The sequence below is a fragment of the Danio aesculapii genome, chromosome 14 (genome assembly GCF_903798145.1).
Source record: "Danio aesculapii chromosome 14, fDanAes4.1, whole genome shotgun sequence".
In the NCBI taxonomy this organism is placed as follows: domain Eukaryota; kingdom Metazoa; phylum Chordata; class Actinopteri; order Cypriniformes; family Danionidae; genus Danio; species Danio aesculapii.
In genome coordinates this window covers 27,081,314-27,098,211 of record NC_079448.1, presented here as the reverse complement: position 1 = coordinate 27,098,211, position 16,898 = coordinate 27,081,314, and the positions used below count along the sequence as shown (strand labels likewise).

Below are 16,898 nucleotides of genomic sequence, written 5' to 3'. Positions count from 1 at the left end.
ATTCGGGTCGGTTATGGCCCATGTGTGGCCCTTGTCTTTATTCCAGTTATAGGCCACTTCAGGACCGTCATTCTTTGCTGTACAGTACTTGAGCAGAGGGAAAAGTTATTGTGTGGCCCGGAGCTGGACCAGAAAACATTTGCTATGCGAGAGACTAAACAATAACTTGTGAACTGGAATTATTCATTTGATGTTGGCTAGAAACAGCTGTTAAAGGAACACGTTTGGTCTCAAATACATTCGTTATGTTTAAAATGCTAATTTGCTGACTTAACTGTATGTAAACCTTTTAAAATTTAATCTATAATAAATGGGGAGTTTCAAAATGTATTATGATATATTTAATCAAGTTTTATCTTTTATTATATGACCCTTGCTGAATAAAACTATTGCTGTTTTATGTGGCAAGTTTTGAAAGAACTCTTCTGCACTGCTAGTTTATTTTATTTCTCAATATTATCTTCTTTGTATTTTTTATAGCAACTATATAGTATATTTTCCCCCTGTTATTAAGGACACATTAATTTAATCCAAAGGTTTTATTTTTAAATGCTATTATTTTAAAGATTCAGCTTTGATATGCAGGAATAGTTACAATTTAAATATACACTCACCGGCCACTTTATTAGGTACACCTTACTCGTATTAGGTTGGACCCCCTTTTGCCTTCAGAACTGCCTTAATCCTTTGTGGCATAGATTTAGCAAGGTACTAGAAATATCCCTCTGAGATACTGGTCCATACTGACATGATAGCATTACGCAGTTGCTGCAGATTTGTCGGCTGCACATCCATGATGCGAATCTCTTATTCCATCACAGCTCAAAGGTGCTCTGTTGGATTGAGAATGTGACTGTGGAGGCCATTTGAGTACAGTGAACTCATTGTTATGTTTAAGAAACCAGTCTGCGATGATTCACACTTTATAGCATGGCGCGTTCTCCTGCTGGAAATAGCCATCAGAGGATGGGTAGACTGTGGTCATAAAGGGATGGACATGGTCAGCTGTGGCGTTGACACAATGCTCAATTGGTACTAATGGGCCCAAAGTGTGTCTAGAAAATATCCCCCACACCATTACACCACCACCACCAGCCTGATCCATTGACACAAGACAGGAAGGAACCATGCTTTTATGTTGTTGACACCAAATTCTGACCCTACCATCTGAATGGCAACATTGGTTGTCAGTCCAGGCAACATTTTTCCAATCGTCTATTGTCCGATTTTAGTGAGCCTGTGCCAAATGTAGATTCAGTTTCCTGTTCTTAGCTGACAGGAGTGGCACCCGGTGTGGTCTTCTGCTGCTGTATAGCCCATCCGCCTCAAGGTTGGACGTGTTGTGCGTTCAGAGATGCTCTTCTGCATACCTTGGTTGTAATGAGTGGTTACTTGAGTTATTGTTGCCTTTCTATCAGCTTCAACCAGTCTGACCATTCTCCTCTGGCAACATCAAGGCATTTGCGCCCACAGAACTGCCGCTCACTGGATAATTTCTCTTTTTCAGACAATTCTCTGTAAACCCTAGAGATGGTTGTGCTTGAAACTCCCAGTAGATCAGCAGTTTCTGAAATACTCATACCAGCCCGTCTGGCACCAACAACCATGTCACGTTCAGTCACTTAAATCACCTTTCTTCCCCATTCTGATGCTCAAACTGCAGCAGATCGTCTTGATCATGTCTACATGCCTAAATGTATTTAGTTGTTGCCATGTGGTTGTCTGATTAGAAAATTGCGTAAACGAGCAGGTGTACCTAATAAAGTGGCCGGTGATATTTCCCAACATTACTGTTTCTGTTGTATTTTTTATTAAATAAATACAGGCTTGGTCAACCTAAGAGACATCTTTCAAAACCTTAAAACAAATTAATGTTTCCAAACGTTTGATTACAGTATGTATACTTAAAATAACAGATCAAATTATATTATTGAGCAATAAAGAAAATAAAAACAACTAAATGTAACGTTTTCATATTGTTACAACAAATGATAATCACAGTATTGTGTACTCAAACATAATTAAACCCCATTATTGTTGTCAAAATCAGCATTTTAAATGTAGCATTTCTTGTTTAGTGTACTTATTTGTTTTTTAAATAGCTGTGTAATACAATGCAACATTTAAAAAAACAAATGGTGTCGACCAAAGATGTTCCTTTAAAACATGGTGTTACTTAAAAGAGGACAATACAACAAATAAAACAAGTAATGACAGAAGAACAATAAAAATATGATGAAAAGTTAGAAGCATATGCAGAATAAGGTCAAATTAAAGGAAACAATGTTGAAAGTTCAAACATCAAGGCATGATGTAAGCTGTTAAGAAAAGGTTAATTGCACTGATATTTAAAACTGATTTTAAGCTTTTTTAAGTTCCTTAATATCCAAATATGGTGTCATTGTTAAAGCGTAACTATATATTCAAATTCTGAAACATATGAATTATTTAATGACATATATTTACTATATTGTTAGGTTTAGGAATACAGTGATTAATTACATGGAATATGCTAAATTTAACTTATATAGTTGTTACATGTAACATTTAACAAGGACACTGAAATAAAGTGCTGGTGTCATTTGGAGTACATGCCATATGTTTTGAAGAAATAGTAAGAACCAACACTTACTGGTATGATATTACAAACATTTTAACTCAATCCCATATTCTCTCGTTTTATTTTAGACGTCTCTCTATTTCCTGTCCATTATCTATGATGTAATGTCCATTATAGGGTGTTCTGTATAGGATTCTCCTCGATGCACCTTTCTTGTTTGCGAGAAGAAATCTGAGCATTTAATAATTGATCATGTGAGAAACAACAGGCTGGCAGTGAGCTGTGCAGTAATGAGGTTCAGACTGTTCAGGTTTACTCTCTCCACATCCACCTTTACCCAAGCCAGAGCTCATTTCCCTTTCCCGATCTGATGGTCCATAAACTGCTTTAAAAGCTGCTCTCTTACCATCCTGCGTCACATTCCTGGAACTTTTGCCTTGTTGTTATGCCGTCTATTCATATTTTGAAAATGTACACTGATGTCTTCAACTCAGTGTGCTGTCAGATTTATAGGAGTCCTATAATGCTTTCGACTTGGTTCAACTTTCTTCAACACAAGCTTGTTGCAAATAGCCTTGAAATTTGTTTCAGCCTAAATTTTGTAAAACCGCAAAAATGTAGTCACCGGCCACTTTATTAGGTACACCTGTCTAACTGCTCTTTAAGGCAAATTTATAATCAGCCAATCACATGGCAGCAACTCAATTTACAATTTACATTTAGGCATGTAGATATGGTCAAGACCATCTGCTGCAGTTCAAACTGAGCATCAGAATGGGGAAGAAAGGTGATTTAAGTGACTTTGAACGTGGCTTGGTTGTTGGTGCCAGAGGGGTTGGTCTGAGTATTTCAGAAACTGCTGATCTACTGGGATTTTCACGCACAAACCTCTCTAGGGTTTACAGAGAATGGTCCAAAAAAGAGAAAATATTCAGTGAGCGGCAGTTCTGTGCGCATAAATGTTGTTGATGCCAGAGGTCCGAGGAGAATGGCCAGACTGGTCAAGATGATAGAAAGATACCACTCATTACAATCGAGGTATGCAGAAGAGCATCTCTGAACGCACAACATGTCCAACCTTGAGGTGGATGGGCTACAGCAGCAGAAGACCACACCGGATCCCTCTCCTCAGAGGCCGCTGTCGACTGACTGACTTACTAACTGACCAACCGGACGATCTCCAGAAATGTATATAGGGCTATGTTTTCAGAATGAGAATCTTGTCATCTCAAATGTGCAACGAAACCTACCCGGAGTAACATATTTTACAATTTAGTTAGTAGTGTGAGAGATGGACAATAAAATGTTTCACATTTGTTGTCTTTACCAACTGTTTAGCTTATATAGTATATTGGCAAACATAACCAATATTATGTGAACTTTTTTCCTTTGCTATAAAAAAAAATTGTCTAACAGCATTCTGTACACTCAGAAAAAAAATGTATGGTACTGGCATCCAAAATTCCAAATACTGGCAAACACGGGTTGCTAGATTGAAGACACCAACAGGAATGAACACAGTTGGCAATAGACTTTACGCTTTCTCCATCTCTCAGATGCACCTCCAATATCTCCAATAATATCTCCAACTTATTATAGTTATTTATTATAGTAAGCTATTTTGACGGGTCAAAAATTAAATGAGTCAAAACCTACGCTGCTAAGTCAGAAGGCCACCAGACTGGTCAATTTCTTCTGTAAAAACTGATTTTGTATATATATTGTTTTATCTATAGAACCTCTAATGTTTTGTCAGGCGGTAAAATGTGAAATATATTTTGCCTTGCATTTTGTAAACTGGATTCATTTAATCTAAAATACTGAATACTTAAAGTTAATGTGTTTTACCAGAGGGCGACCTGGTGGCTCAGTGGTTAGCACTGTCGTCTCACTGGTTCAAGTCCAGTTAGCATTTCTGTGTGGAGTTTGCATGTTCTTCTCATGTTCGCGTGGGTTTCTTTCGGTTTCCCCCACAGACATGCAGTATAGGTGAATTGAATGAACTAAATCAGCCATAGTGTATGTGTGTGAATGAGTGTGTATGGATGTTTCCCAGTACTGGGCTGCAACTGGAAGGGCATTCGCTGTGTAATACATTTGCTGGATAAGTTGGCAGTTGGCTTATTCTTCCGCTGTGGCGACCCCTGATGAACAAAGGGACTAAGCCAAAGCAAAATCAATGAATGAATGTTTTACCGGATTCAAACTAGAACATTCTGGATAACAAGTACAATAGCATACAAGGCGAGCAACCAAGCAAACTGACCATGCCAGAAAAGTTGTCCATATGGAAAGAGATGGTAGAGGCAAACATTTTCGAATACAAATAGACACAGTTAGGTTGTTTAGTGGTATTTATTGTACACAAACGTGGCATTTACAGCATGAAAGATAAATGATATATGACGTATATTGAGCAGATACTTCACAGGCTCATTCTGGGGGGACCAGAACATAAAGGACATAAAAGGACCCCAATGAATTGGATGTAAAGACGCTATCTGACTGGTATAATGGACCATTTTTCTCAGACCTTGACGGAAATGATGACGCAGTTGAGTTGCTAACTCTTAAAAACACCAGCTTGGCCATTATCACTGAATTCGCATGACCCTAGACCCCATTTCAGCTTCGCAGTTGATCACAGGAGCCGTACTGATGGAGTTATCTGAAGGGCTGAGGATCGTCTTTTCCCCTGATTGCGTTTTGGAGTGACTTGCTGAGTTAAGTGCTCCCTCATCAGCCCTGGAGAACAGACTTTGGCGTTTTTTAGGTGAAAATTCTCAAAATGCTTCATTTACACAACTCAAATGTCAAGTGTGATAATGGCCTTTGTGCTTGGTGAGCTCTCGCTTAATCAAAGTCTAAGCGGAGTGCCGGCCGGCCGGTGGGAAATCGAACATAGCAATTAGCACTCGCATACACGGGCTAGCAATTCCGTGTGAAGCTCTCTGTTTGCTTTTCAGCTCTTCAATTTTTAATGCAACCAAGCTATGAGGTTATTTTGCTTATTTTCCCCGTGCTTAATGTGCTTGTGGGACCTCCGCTAATTCGTGTTGGCCTTTTTGCATATTTGAAGATTTCATGTCCCTCGTGGGATGCTAATAATGAATCTAACCTTTAAAATGTGAGGGGAAATTTAGGCCTTAAGCCTGAGCCTTAACTCTGACGTCTTGCGCTGACTGAGCTGAAAAAGTCACTGGAGGTAGATTGAGGTGTGTGGAGAAACCCTCTAATGAGATGATTTACAAGCGGATGTCAGGCTATTAGCCGTGTTTTAGACAAAGTGTATGCTGTTTGCCCTTTGTCCTGGACTTGTAATGAGTCGGTTGGACTTTTCGTGCGAGTACTGTTGGGGATGTTGTCCTCTCTTCAGTTCTTTCTAGATAAATGGGCTATTTTTCTGGGAAGAGTAACTCAGAAGGCTTCGCAGCGTGGCACACGGCAATGGAAACTGAATAGGCGTTTGTTATCCTCTCAAAGGTTTATAACTTTGACCTGAGCTTGAAATGCTTTCAGAGTCTACGACAAGCAGCAGTTTTTCTTCATATCTCGCTTTTGTCTTTTTATGAGACGGCTGTTTGATAAATCAAATGGTGCTTTTCTTTTCTGTCAGCCCAGGCCACATCAGTCACTGAAACGACATCAGTTTAAACAGCAGACTTTCGATGTGAGGAAAACAGTTCACAGATAAGTGAACATCTCAAATGCTTGTGTAAGCAACTGTTGTAAGAATGAAAACGGGAGAAAAAAAAGCCAAAAAGCTTCTGAACGTGATCACATTTATCCCAAAATATGTCTGAAGATGGAATGTAATCCATCAGTTCTGTAAATGGAGTTGCCTTCTCTTGGGAAGTGGCTTTTGAAGCATTTCTCACGCTGATTTCTAACAGTATTTATTTATTTAATTGATTTTACATGAGAAGAGTCTTGCAGGCTGCTGTGTAATAAAGATCAACGCTGGAATGTTACCAAATTTTCATGTCTGGAGGGAACGAATTTAAGAATCAGTCACGGAAAAGGCCATTTTGATGGACCAATGTTATTATAAACATACCAGGACGGGGCAACAAGCTCTTCTGTGATGATGGATTTGAAATTCTGGATTCTAAACACTCGTCTGAATTTGTCACTTCCAAGGAAGAACAAGGTAAAATGACATACAGTATATGTATTTAGCATATTTAATGGTTTGAGTTAAGGTTAGGGGAAGGTTGCTTATTTTTAAACACAATGGAGCTTAGACCATTTAGTGTCAGCAATATGTGAATGAAACAATTCAATTCACTCTTAATTTCTATAGTGCTTTTTGTAGATTGTTTCAAAGCAGCTTAACATAGAAGTTCTAGTAAAATGAAACTGTGTCAGTCCAGTTTTCAGAGTTGAAGTTCAGTTTAGTTCAGTTCAGTTCGATTAAATTTCACTGCTGTAAAATCAAACACTGAAGAGCAAATCCATTCATGCGCAGCTCCACAAGTCCCAAACCGAGCAAGCCAATGGCGACAGTGGCGAGGAACAAACTTCACCAATTGACGAAAGTGAAGAAAAAAGAACCTCGAGAGAAGGGGTCTGTTATGAAGCGGACAGGAGACAGAGGTAAGGAAACGTTAGGGTGTTTATTGAATGACAACAAGGAGCACATGAAGGATAGCCAGGAGGATCAGGAATGATGTTGGGGTCTTCTCCTCCGTGGCTGGGTAACAGGAATACACGAGGATGGACAGCACACACCAGATACAGCTGACAGAGGATGACACAGACTTGGAAGGACTGGAAGACAGGACGATACGGGAGGACCAGGAAGACTAGGGAGGAATACAAAGAGAACAGGTAAGTAAATCGTTTGTTTAGCTGAGGATGACTACGCTGAGTGGTCGCTCAGTTGTCCGCTTTCGTCGAGACGAGCCCGGACCATGAGCGACTGGAGTGCTGTGCTTTTATCTGGTGCTCGTGAATGTGATGCAGCTGTGTGCTCATTAGAAGTCAGGTGATGGTGATCTTCGTGAGTGGGGATCGTGAGAGCCTGACCAATCCGTGACAGTACCCCCCTCCCCAGGGCCCGCTCCTGAGGGCCGACACCTCCGACGCCGTGGTGGTCTCCCTCTGCCTCTAGGCGCTGGGAACTCAGGGTGGCTCTCATGAAACTCCACCATGAGACTAGGATCGAGAATATCAGCTCTGGGAACCCATGTCCTTTCTTCGGGGCCGTACCCTTCCCAGTCCACCAGGTACTCCAACTGGCCACCACGACGTCGGGAACGCAAGATCTCCTTCACTGCGTAGACGGCTCCTTCTTCTAGGAGCAGTGGAGGAGGGGGTTCCTCTTCGTGGTCAGGCTCTGTGGAGGGAAGAACAGGATCGTGATAGGGTTTCAGGAGTGATACGTGGAATGTAGGGTGAATACGGTAGTGAGAGGGTAATTGTAGTTTGTAGGTGACGGGGTTAACCTGTTCCACGATGGTGAAGGGACCAACAAATCGGGGACTTAACTTGCGAGAGGGCAGTCGCATGCGTATGTCCCGGGTGGATAGCCACACCTTTTGTCCGGGTGTGTATCTGGGTTCTTCAGACCTTCTCCTATCGGCGGTTACCTTGCTTCGACGGACTGCCCTCTGCAGATGTTGATGAGCCTCGTCCCAGACTCTCTCGCTCTCCCGGAACCAGTGATCCACTGCGGGGACATCAGATGGTTCGCCATCCCAGGGAAAGAGCGGTGGTTGGAAGCCCAGGACGCACTGGAATGGCGTGAGTCCGGTGGAGGGTTGCCGCAGTGAATTTTGGGCATATTCTGCCCAGCCCAAATACTGGCTCCAGGAGTTCTGGTGACCACTGCAGAAGGTCCTCAGGAACCGTCCCACCTCCTGAATCTTCCTCTCTGTCTGCCCGTTGGTTTGGGGATGATATCCAGAAGAGAGGCTGACGGCCACACCTAGGAGCTTGAAGAAGGCTTTCCATAGACGTGAGATGAACTGTGGACCTCTGTCCGACACAATATCTTCTGGAATACCAAATGACCTGAAGACTTGATTAAAGATATTGTCGGCAGTTTCAAAGGCTGTGGGAAGACCTTTCAGAGGGATTAGTTTGACAAACTTTGAGAATCTATCTACTATGACTAGAATACAGGTATTACCTTCTGACGAAGGGAGGTCAGTGATAAAGTCCACTCCTAGGTGTGACCAGGGACGGTTCGGAATCGGCAAGGGATGGAGCTTTCCAGCGGGTAGATGACGTGGGCTCTTGGATTGGGCACAGTCCTTACAGCCCTGAACATATTGCCTCACATCCCTTGCCATGTTTGGCCACCAGAATCGTTGGGATACTAGCGAGAGAGTATTGTTGATCCCTGGATGTCCAGTGCCTAGCGAGGTATGTAAGGAGTGGATCAGATCTACCCGGTGTTCAGGTGGTATGAACTGCCGATGAGGAGGGCATCCCGGCGGAGCAGGAGCTTCCGGAGTGGCAACGACTGGAGGAGCGTTCCAGGTGATCGGACAAATGGAGATGTGTTCGGGAAGAATCTTCGTTGGGAGTTCTTCATGATCGTGATGCTCGTGTAAACGAGAGAGAGCGTCTGCTCTTAGATTCTTGGGTCCTGGACGATAGGAAATGGAGAAATCAAAACGTGAGAAGAAAAGTGACCATCTGGCTTGACGTGGACATAGTCTCTTGGCCTCTTTGATGTACTGGAGGTTTTTGTGATCTGTGATCACCTGGAACGGATGTTTGGCTCCCTCCAACCAGTGACGCCACTCCTCCAAGGCTAGCTTGATTGCTAGAAGCTCCCTGTCTCCTATGCTGTAATTCTGCTCCGCCGGGCTCAACTTCCGAGAGAAATAGGCACAGGGATGCAGTCGGGGCGGTGTATCATGATGTTGAGATAATACTGCCCCGACGCCGGTGGTGGATGCGTCCACTTCCACCACGAAAGGAAGATTTGGGTCAGGATGAGTCAGGAGTGGGGCCCTTGTGAACTCCTTCTTAAGAAGGCGGAAGGCTGCGGCTGCTTCTTTGGTCCACTCCAGTCCTTTGGGTTTACCCTTGAGGAGATTAGTGAGAGGTGATGTAATCCTGCTGTAGTCCTTGATAAATCGTCTATAAAAGTTAGCAAACCCAAGAAACCTCTGGAGCTCCTTAATGGAAGTGGGTTCTGACCAGGATAGAACAGCCTCAATTTTCTTCCCATCCATACGTATACCGGTTTGGTCAATGATGTATCCCAGGAAATGAATCGACTTCTGGTGGAATGAGCATTTCTCCGCTTTGAGGTAGAGGTGATGTTCTCTCAATGTGTGTAGGACCTCCGCAACGTGTTGGCGATGTTCGGCCTCACTCCGGGAGTAAATGAGGATGTCATCTATGTACACTATTACACAGTGGTGAAGAAACTCCCGGAGGACTTCATGAATGAAGTTTTGGAATACGGAGGGGGCGTTGACCAGACCGTAAGGCATGACCTCATATTCATAGTGGCCAGTAGGGGTCACGAATGCTGTCTTCCATTGGTCCCCCTCACGTATTCTTATCAGATTATACGCGCTGCGGAGGTCCAATTTAGTGAAGACTTTAGCTTCTCGGAGCTGTTCCAAAGCGGCTGGTACCAGAGGAAGGGGATATCGGTATTTTACTGTACCGTTATTTAGGACCCTGTAGTCGATGCATGGACGCAGCCCTCCGTCCTTCTTGGCCACAAAGAAGAAGCTTGAGGCGGCTGGTGATTTTGAGTGACGTATGTACCCCTGACTCAGAGCCTCCCTTATGTAATCTTCCATTGCCTGATTCTCTGGAAGCGAGAGCGGGTAGATCCTACCTCTTGGCAACTGGGCATCTGGAACTAGGTCGATCGCGCAGTCCCATGGCCGATGCGGCGGTAGCTGGGAAGCTCTCTTGATGTAACACCCCCACTTGAAGAAGGATGTCTTCGCATTGTCGATGGATACGGGTCGAAGATCGAGTGCACTGGGTTATCGGTTGTATCTGGTATATATGCGAGGACGCCTCAGTACGGAGGTGGAGTTGACGACAGAGGGATTGGGAGATGAAGTTCCCTGCTGACCCGGAGTCGATGAGGGCTGTGACAAGGAGAGAAATAGAGGCAGTAGTTATTTGTACGGTGGTAGTAAGTGGTTTACATTGTTCAATATTCGTACTGAATACACTCACTGAAGTCCGAATGGGACGAAGGGGACACTCCATACGGGTGTGTCCACTGACACCGCAGTATAGACACAGACCCCGGGTCAGCCTCCTCTGTCGTTCCGCTGATGTCAGTCTTCCAGACTCTATTATCATGGGTTCTGGTTCTGGAGAGGCTGTTGACTCAGGCGATTGGAGGAGTGCAGACGAGGGGGTGATGGTGTCCTGTTGATAGGAACGAAGACGATCGGAACATCGGAGAGAATGTTGGATGAATCTCTCCAGACCCATTGTATCATCTAATGTGGCCAGTTGGATTCGGAGAGTGGGTTCCAAGCCGAGCCGGTACGTGGTCAACAACGATCTCTCATTCCATCCACTTGCAGCTGCTAGAGTGCGAAACCGGAGAGCATATTCCTGTGTAGATAGAGTACCTTGCTTTAGATGATACAGCTGCTCTCCAGCGGCTACTTCCCCATCAGAACGTCCAAACACCTCTTTGAAATACTCCGTGAAGGTAGTGATGGAATTCATGACCGGCCCGGCTTGGTTCCAGATCGTCTCAGCCCATTTAAGTGCAGGTCCAGAGAGTAGAGATACGATGTAGGCGATCTTTGACTTATCTGTGGGATATAGAGAAGGTTGCATTTCGAATATGAGGGAACATTGTAACAGAAAACCATTGCACTCCCCCGCTCCGCCTGAGTAGGGCGCTGGTCGGGCCATGGGACTGGAAGGAAGGGCCGAAGAAGGAACTGTGGAGGCGGAAGTGCTCGGTGCTGGTGGCTGTAGAATCCGCTTCAACTGGTCCACCAGCTCTTGAAAGTGATCGGGGGTGCTCATGTTGTCGTCGTTATTGGTCCGGGCTTCTGTTATGAAGCGGACAGGAGACAGAGGTAAGGAAACGTTAGGGTGTTTATTGAATGACAACAAGGAGCACATGAAGGATAGCCAGGAGGATCAGGAATGATGTTGGGGTCTTCTCCTCCGTGGCTGGGTAACAGGAATACACGAGGATGGACAGCACACACCAGATACAGCTGACAGAGGATGACACAGACTTGGAAGGACTGGAAGACAGGACGATACGGGAGGACCAGGAAGACTAGGGAGGAATACAAAGAGAACAGGTAAGTAAATCGTTTGTTTAGCTGAGGATGACTACGCTGAGTGGTCGCTCAGTTGTCCGCTTTCGTCGAGACGAGCCCGGACCATGAGCGACTGGAGTGCTGTGCTTTTATCTGGTGCTCGTGAATGTGATGCAGCTGTGTGCTCATTAGAAGTCAGGTGATGGTGATCTTCGTGAGTGGGGATCGTGAGAGCCTGACCAATCCGTGACAGGGTCCTGTATACTATAACCAATATATTAAAAGCATCCTATATACTATTTTTATGAAGTAATGCAGTACTTCTGACATCACATACACTTCAAAATACTGTAGAATATGTGAAAAACAGTACATGAGTAAATTACTATATAAATTTATAGCATTCAAAAAACTGTTAGCGAAACGTATCTGGGTGCCCTACTAATTCTGGTGAGAATATGAAGTGTGCATTCAATCCTGTGAGGCAACGTTATAAATGGAAGTGAAGCAACTGACACAGGTAAGTCATGAGATAATGACAACATGGTGGATGAATTGTCACAGTTACTTACATACTACTAACATTAATACTCAGCAGTTCTCCTTTGGCAAAACATCTTGCCTTAACCATGACCAAGACAATCATCCGCTCTTGATACGGGCTGGATCAACAATTATGTGAATTTCAGGATAAGGAGAAACAGACAGACTAACACAAGTCTTAGATTACAAGTCTCAAGTTGCCCTGACTAATACCACCCAACAATCAATTAAAGGGGTAGTCTAGAGTGTATTTTTAAGGCTTGATTGTGTTTATAAGATGCAAAGCAATGTGTGCTCATGCTTCATTTGTAGAAAATCATGTTATTATAATTATTATTTTTTTGGCTGCATAGAGAGACACTGCAGCGCTGCTGAAGATTGTGGGTGTTTACAGCAGTTTGTAGCTAAATTGTTAACGGTGCCAAACAGCATTTCCTGTTTTTTTTTACGTCCTTGCTACAACATACCATTAAAGCTAGAAAACTATGCACGTAATAGATCAATTTTAACAAATAAAAGTACTTACAGGTTTTGGCTCACAATCCACAGCTTCATCTATTATGGTTGGATCTGCTCCTTCTTTGAGGAGATTTTAACTGAATTCAGTACTGATCTAGGAGAGATTCTGGAAGCTGTCCTTTGTCAAATGCTTGTTATATATTTTTTATAATTGTCTGGAACATAATTAAATTCAATTGTAAGCACTTTCCTCTTTGTGTCGTGTCCTTTGGAAGCCCAAATACAGAAACAGGATGAGCTCTGTGAAAATTTGGACGGCATTTTAGCTTTCTCTGCTATAACATTACAGCGCCTCTGGCCACGCCTCTTTACTGCGGGGTGTATGCATGGTGAATGCGTGTCACCTGATGCATTTATGATCTCACTAGCCTTGATGTATTTTTTTGTAATCTCCAAACTTTGTTTACTGTAGGCTTTGCTAAGCTAACTCTGTAAAAGCCAATGTCTCCCTTTGTATTTAACTTTGAGAGTATTACATTCAGAGATGCTTTTTATGTTCACACAGCTACATTACACATCAACTCAAGTTTAAAATATGATATCGTAGTGGACCACCCCTTTAAATGATTTGGATTTCAAAGCCATACATTTCTATTTTGTATGTGTGCTAGTGCAAAAAGATGTGTCTTTAGACTAGAATACATTCAAATTATGACATTTAATTTAAAGATATAACCTTTAATGGTGACAAAAAATAGTATAATAAAATAAATAAATAAAAATACACAAAGCATATATATATTACAGACAAATATTTTAGCTTTAAGGCTTATATTGTTGCATAAATGATACCTTCTGTGAGCTGGCAAGGTACATTTTACTCTGTTAGTTTGTTCTCTGTGATTGGGGCATCCCGGGGCATCAGATTATGAGGGCAGGTGGGGACAGCACTTCTGGGTACACAACTCAAAACATCCTACTATCTGCACCTGACATTGCGTCCCCCACCTGCGCTATAAATCTGGTGCCCTGGTATTCCCTCGTCACTGAAAACAAAGCAATAGAGGGATTGGGATGGTTGTGTTCAGATGGGTGCCAATGGAGCTCTCTATCACCTGAGTTTACCTGGAGCAGTTATAGGACAGATAAACAGCTTTTTATGTTCACATATATGGCAAGGTTTGTTGCATCACAGCTGAGCATTCAAAGCATGTGACAAAAAATTTAGATTTTTATTTAGACAAAAGGTGAGCAATTATGGAGATGAGGCATTTGAGTCACAATTTCTGAGCATTATGATAGAGCATTATGGTCTAAATGAGACAATATTCTAGATAAATATTTTATGTTAAATCTCCATCTGCATACTTGTAGATCCTCTTTGTGTATATACAGCAACATTAAACAATAACTGGCCTTCTGTTCTAACGTGAAAAAAACTCTCAGGAAAAAAATTGTAAAATGTTGTACCAAAGAAGGTACAAACCCTTGTCATTGGGGCAGTACCTTTTTATGGAACAGAATTGTGCCTTAAGACAAAGAAACAAATTTGTACCATTCCAGTTTGTACCTTTAAGGATATGATTTGTACCATGGGAAACCAAAATGTGTCTTTAGTTTTTAAAACCTGCAGATACAATATTGTACCTTCATTAAAGGTACAAATATGATCCATGAAGGTACCACTACAGTGACAAGACACTTAACAGCGTCAATTGTGTTCCTTCAAGAACTATTTAAAGGCATTTTGCTAAATCCAAAATGTGTCAATTTATTTTCAGTAAATATAAAACATCAAATACTGATATTAATCATGTTTTAGTTTACAAAAAAAAGTTTCTTTTTGTGTAAATGCACCTTTTCCATTTACAATAAAGAATAGAAAATAGTACCTTAACATGAATCAAAAGATCTATTTTTTCCTAAACATTTCACAACACTTTTCACATTAATTTTACAGAAACACATTCTCCCATGTACAATATAAAACTTTTTTCTCCAATGTTCACACAATACCCTTGTAATCACTTAAAAGTTCATTTAATTTACTTATGTTAATGTTAAAATAAAAATAGAATTATGCAAAAGTACCATGTCGAGATATGCACAATGTTTGATTGGAAATGTTTGACCAGTGGAAAGCAAATTGATAGTGGATATCAATAATAAAAATGTATCTATCAGAAAAATGCCTTAAATGTTTATTTTACAATACCTATAGTTTTGTTTTTACCAGTTGTTTTGTATTATAGAACTTAATAATGAATGTTTATGAATTTCTTTAAACATACTGTATGCTTTTAAATGATAATTCATGTTTTACTATGGAAATTTTCATGAAATCAATTTGCCTTTCCAGTAATACTTGTTTTCATAGATATTGTAATAAAGAAGGAGTTGTCCAACACTTATGTACCTTTTTTATGAGAACAATTGTGTACCTTCATTTCAATTGTACCATAAGGATACAGAACAGAATCATAAGAGGTCTTTTCTGTACCATATAAGGTACAACTTTTAACACTGTTCCTTAAGGAACATTATTTGTACCACCATGTACCTGTATTTTTTTCTGAGAGTGTCTCTATGTTCACTTCTTTTAAATGTATTCAGTTTATTTTGTTAAATGCGTTTTCATTTTTCCATTATTTGCATGAACCCTTTTTTGCTCGCCTTTATTTTGTGAATTAAGGGAGTTTTATTTAAATTAGGTGTTTCCATCACTCATTTCCAAAGAGATACTTGTGTATCCACCAAAGTGTCTTTTCTCAAAGCAAATTTATTTTTTTTTTTTCAGAAGAGTAACGCAATTTAAGAAGAAACTAGCGACATAATAAGGTGCTAAGCTTCCACAACTGGAGAAATGCTCACAGCTGATCGTTTTTAGAGGAGCACTGCACTGGAAGATCAGCTTACTCACTCACTCACTGTCCTTCAGCTTAGAGCAATGAAATAAATGGATATGATGAATGAATATATTTTACTGGCAGATTCCTTTCCTGCAGCAATCCAGCCCTGAGACCGCACTTACTCGTGCAACCCCTAGTGCTGGGAAACACCCACACACTCTCCTATTCACAAATACACACTTTCATATGACCAGATTATCTAATTCACCATGTCACATGCCTTGGAACTGTGGGAGGAAACCAGAGCACCCAGAGGAAACCCACGTGACACTGGGAGAAAGTCAAACTCCAAATGAAAGACATTATGGCTCAGCTGGGACTTGAAACAGGGACCTACTTTGTGTGAGGCAACACAGTCACACGGTGGATACAGGTTTTTTTTAAATGCTGAGAAAATGGACAAACTTTTGAGGCCACAAACATGCAAGAAACATCCCAGGAAGCAAATAAATCTGGCCCAGATTTGGCATAAAGCTGGCACAACAGGCATTCGCCCGGCATGCAGCATGTGGGCCAAACATGGACCGGGTTTGGCAGAGGTGGCACCGTCTTTAAGGCAGCACATAAGACTTGGACCAGATTAAATGGAGTATTTGGCCCAGATGTTAAAAATGTACATGTGACCCATGTAACTTTGGCCTATCTTGATTCTTGACCCACTTTTAAAATACATTTAAATTGTTTTTAAGTAAAGGAAAAATTCTACCAATCGGGTCGCTTCGAATAAAAGCTCAGCCATAAAGCAAAATGCTTCATGGGTTCATCAAATTCATTGCAGTTATGACACACGAACATATTTGGTCCAGTTATTAAATAGACTGAGACTTGGCCCAGATATGGTCCATGTTTGGCCCTTGTATGGAAGCCAGCAGAGAAACTTTGCTATGTGGGAATGGATATTCATTGATATTTCTTTAATTTGTTTCTGTCTCATCTCTTCTGCCTTGTATGGTATGTGGTTTCTTTTTTACTCTCTTTTTAAGTGCATCTCACCATCACATAAATGTGTAGTGTGACTGTGTTGATATGGAAACATGAGCTAAACTCCTGAAAGGCATCACTAGCTCATCAGTCATGATGCATAATGAATGGAGATAATCTATGTGAATATGCATATAAACAGGCAATCAGAGAAATATGCACAAAATAGATGTATAAAAAAGTTAAGAGATTATGCATGTAATGTGTCCCAGATTTGCAGAT

The 16,898-nt window shown here is 41.6% G+C and overlaps 1 protein-coding gene across 1 annotated transcript in view; it reads right to left on the bottom strand.

The window, feature by feature from the left end:
• Nucleotides 1-11,521: 11,521 nt before the first annotated feature.
• Nucleotides 11,522-16,898, bottom strand: part of arhgef37 (Rho guanine nucleotide exchange factor (GEF) 37) — a 284,253-nt gene continuing 278,876 nt past the window's right edge. Inside the window, exon 13 of the mRNA XM_056471988.1 lies at nucleotides 11,522-11,801. Coding sequence (XP_056327963.1) covers nucleotides 11,613-11,801 — 189 coding nt within the window. The 3' untranslated portion in view covers nucleotides 11,522-11,612. The remainder of the gene's footprint in view (nucleotides 11,802-16,898) is intronic.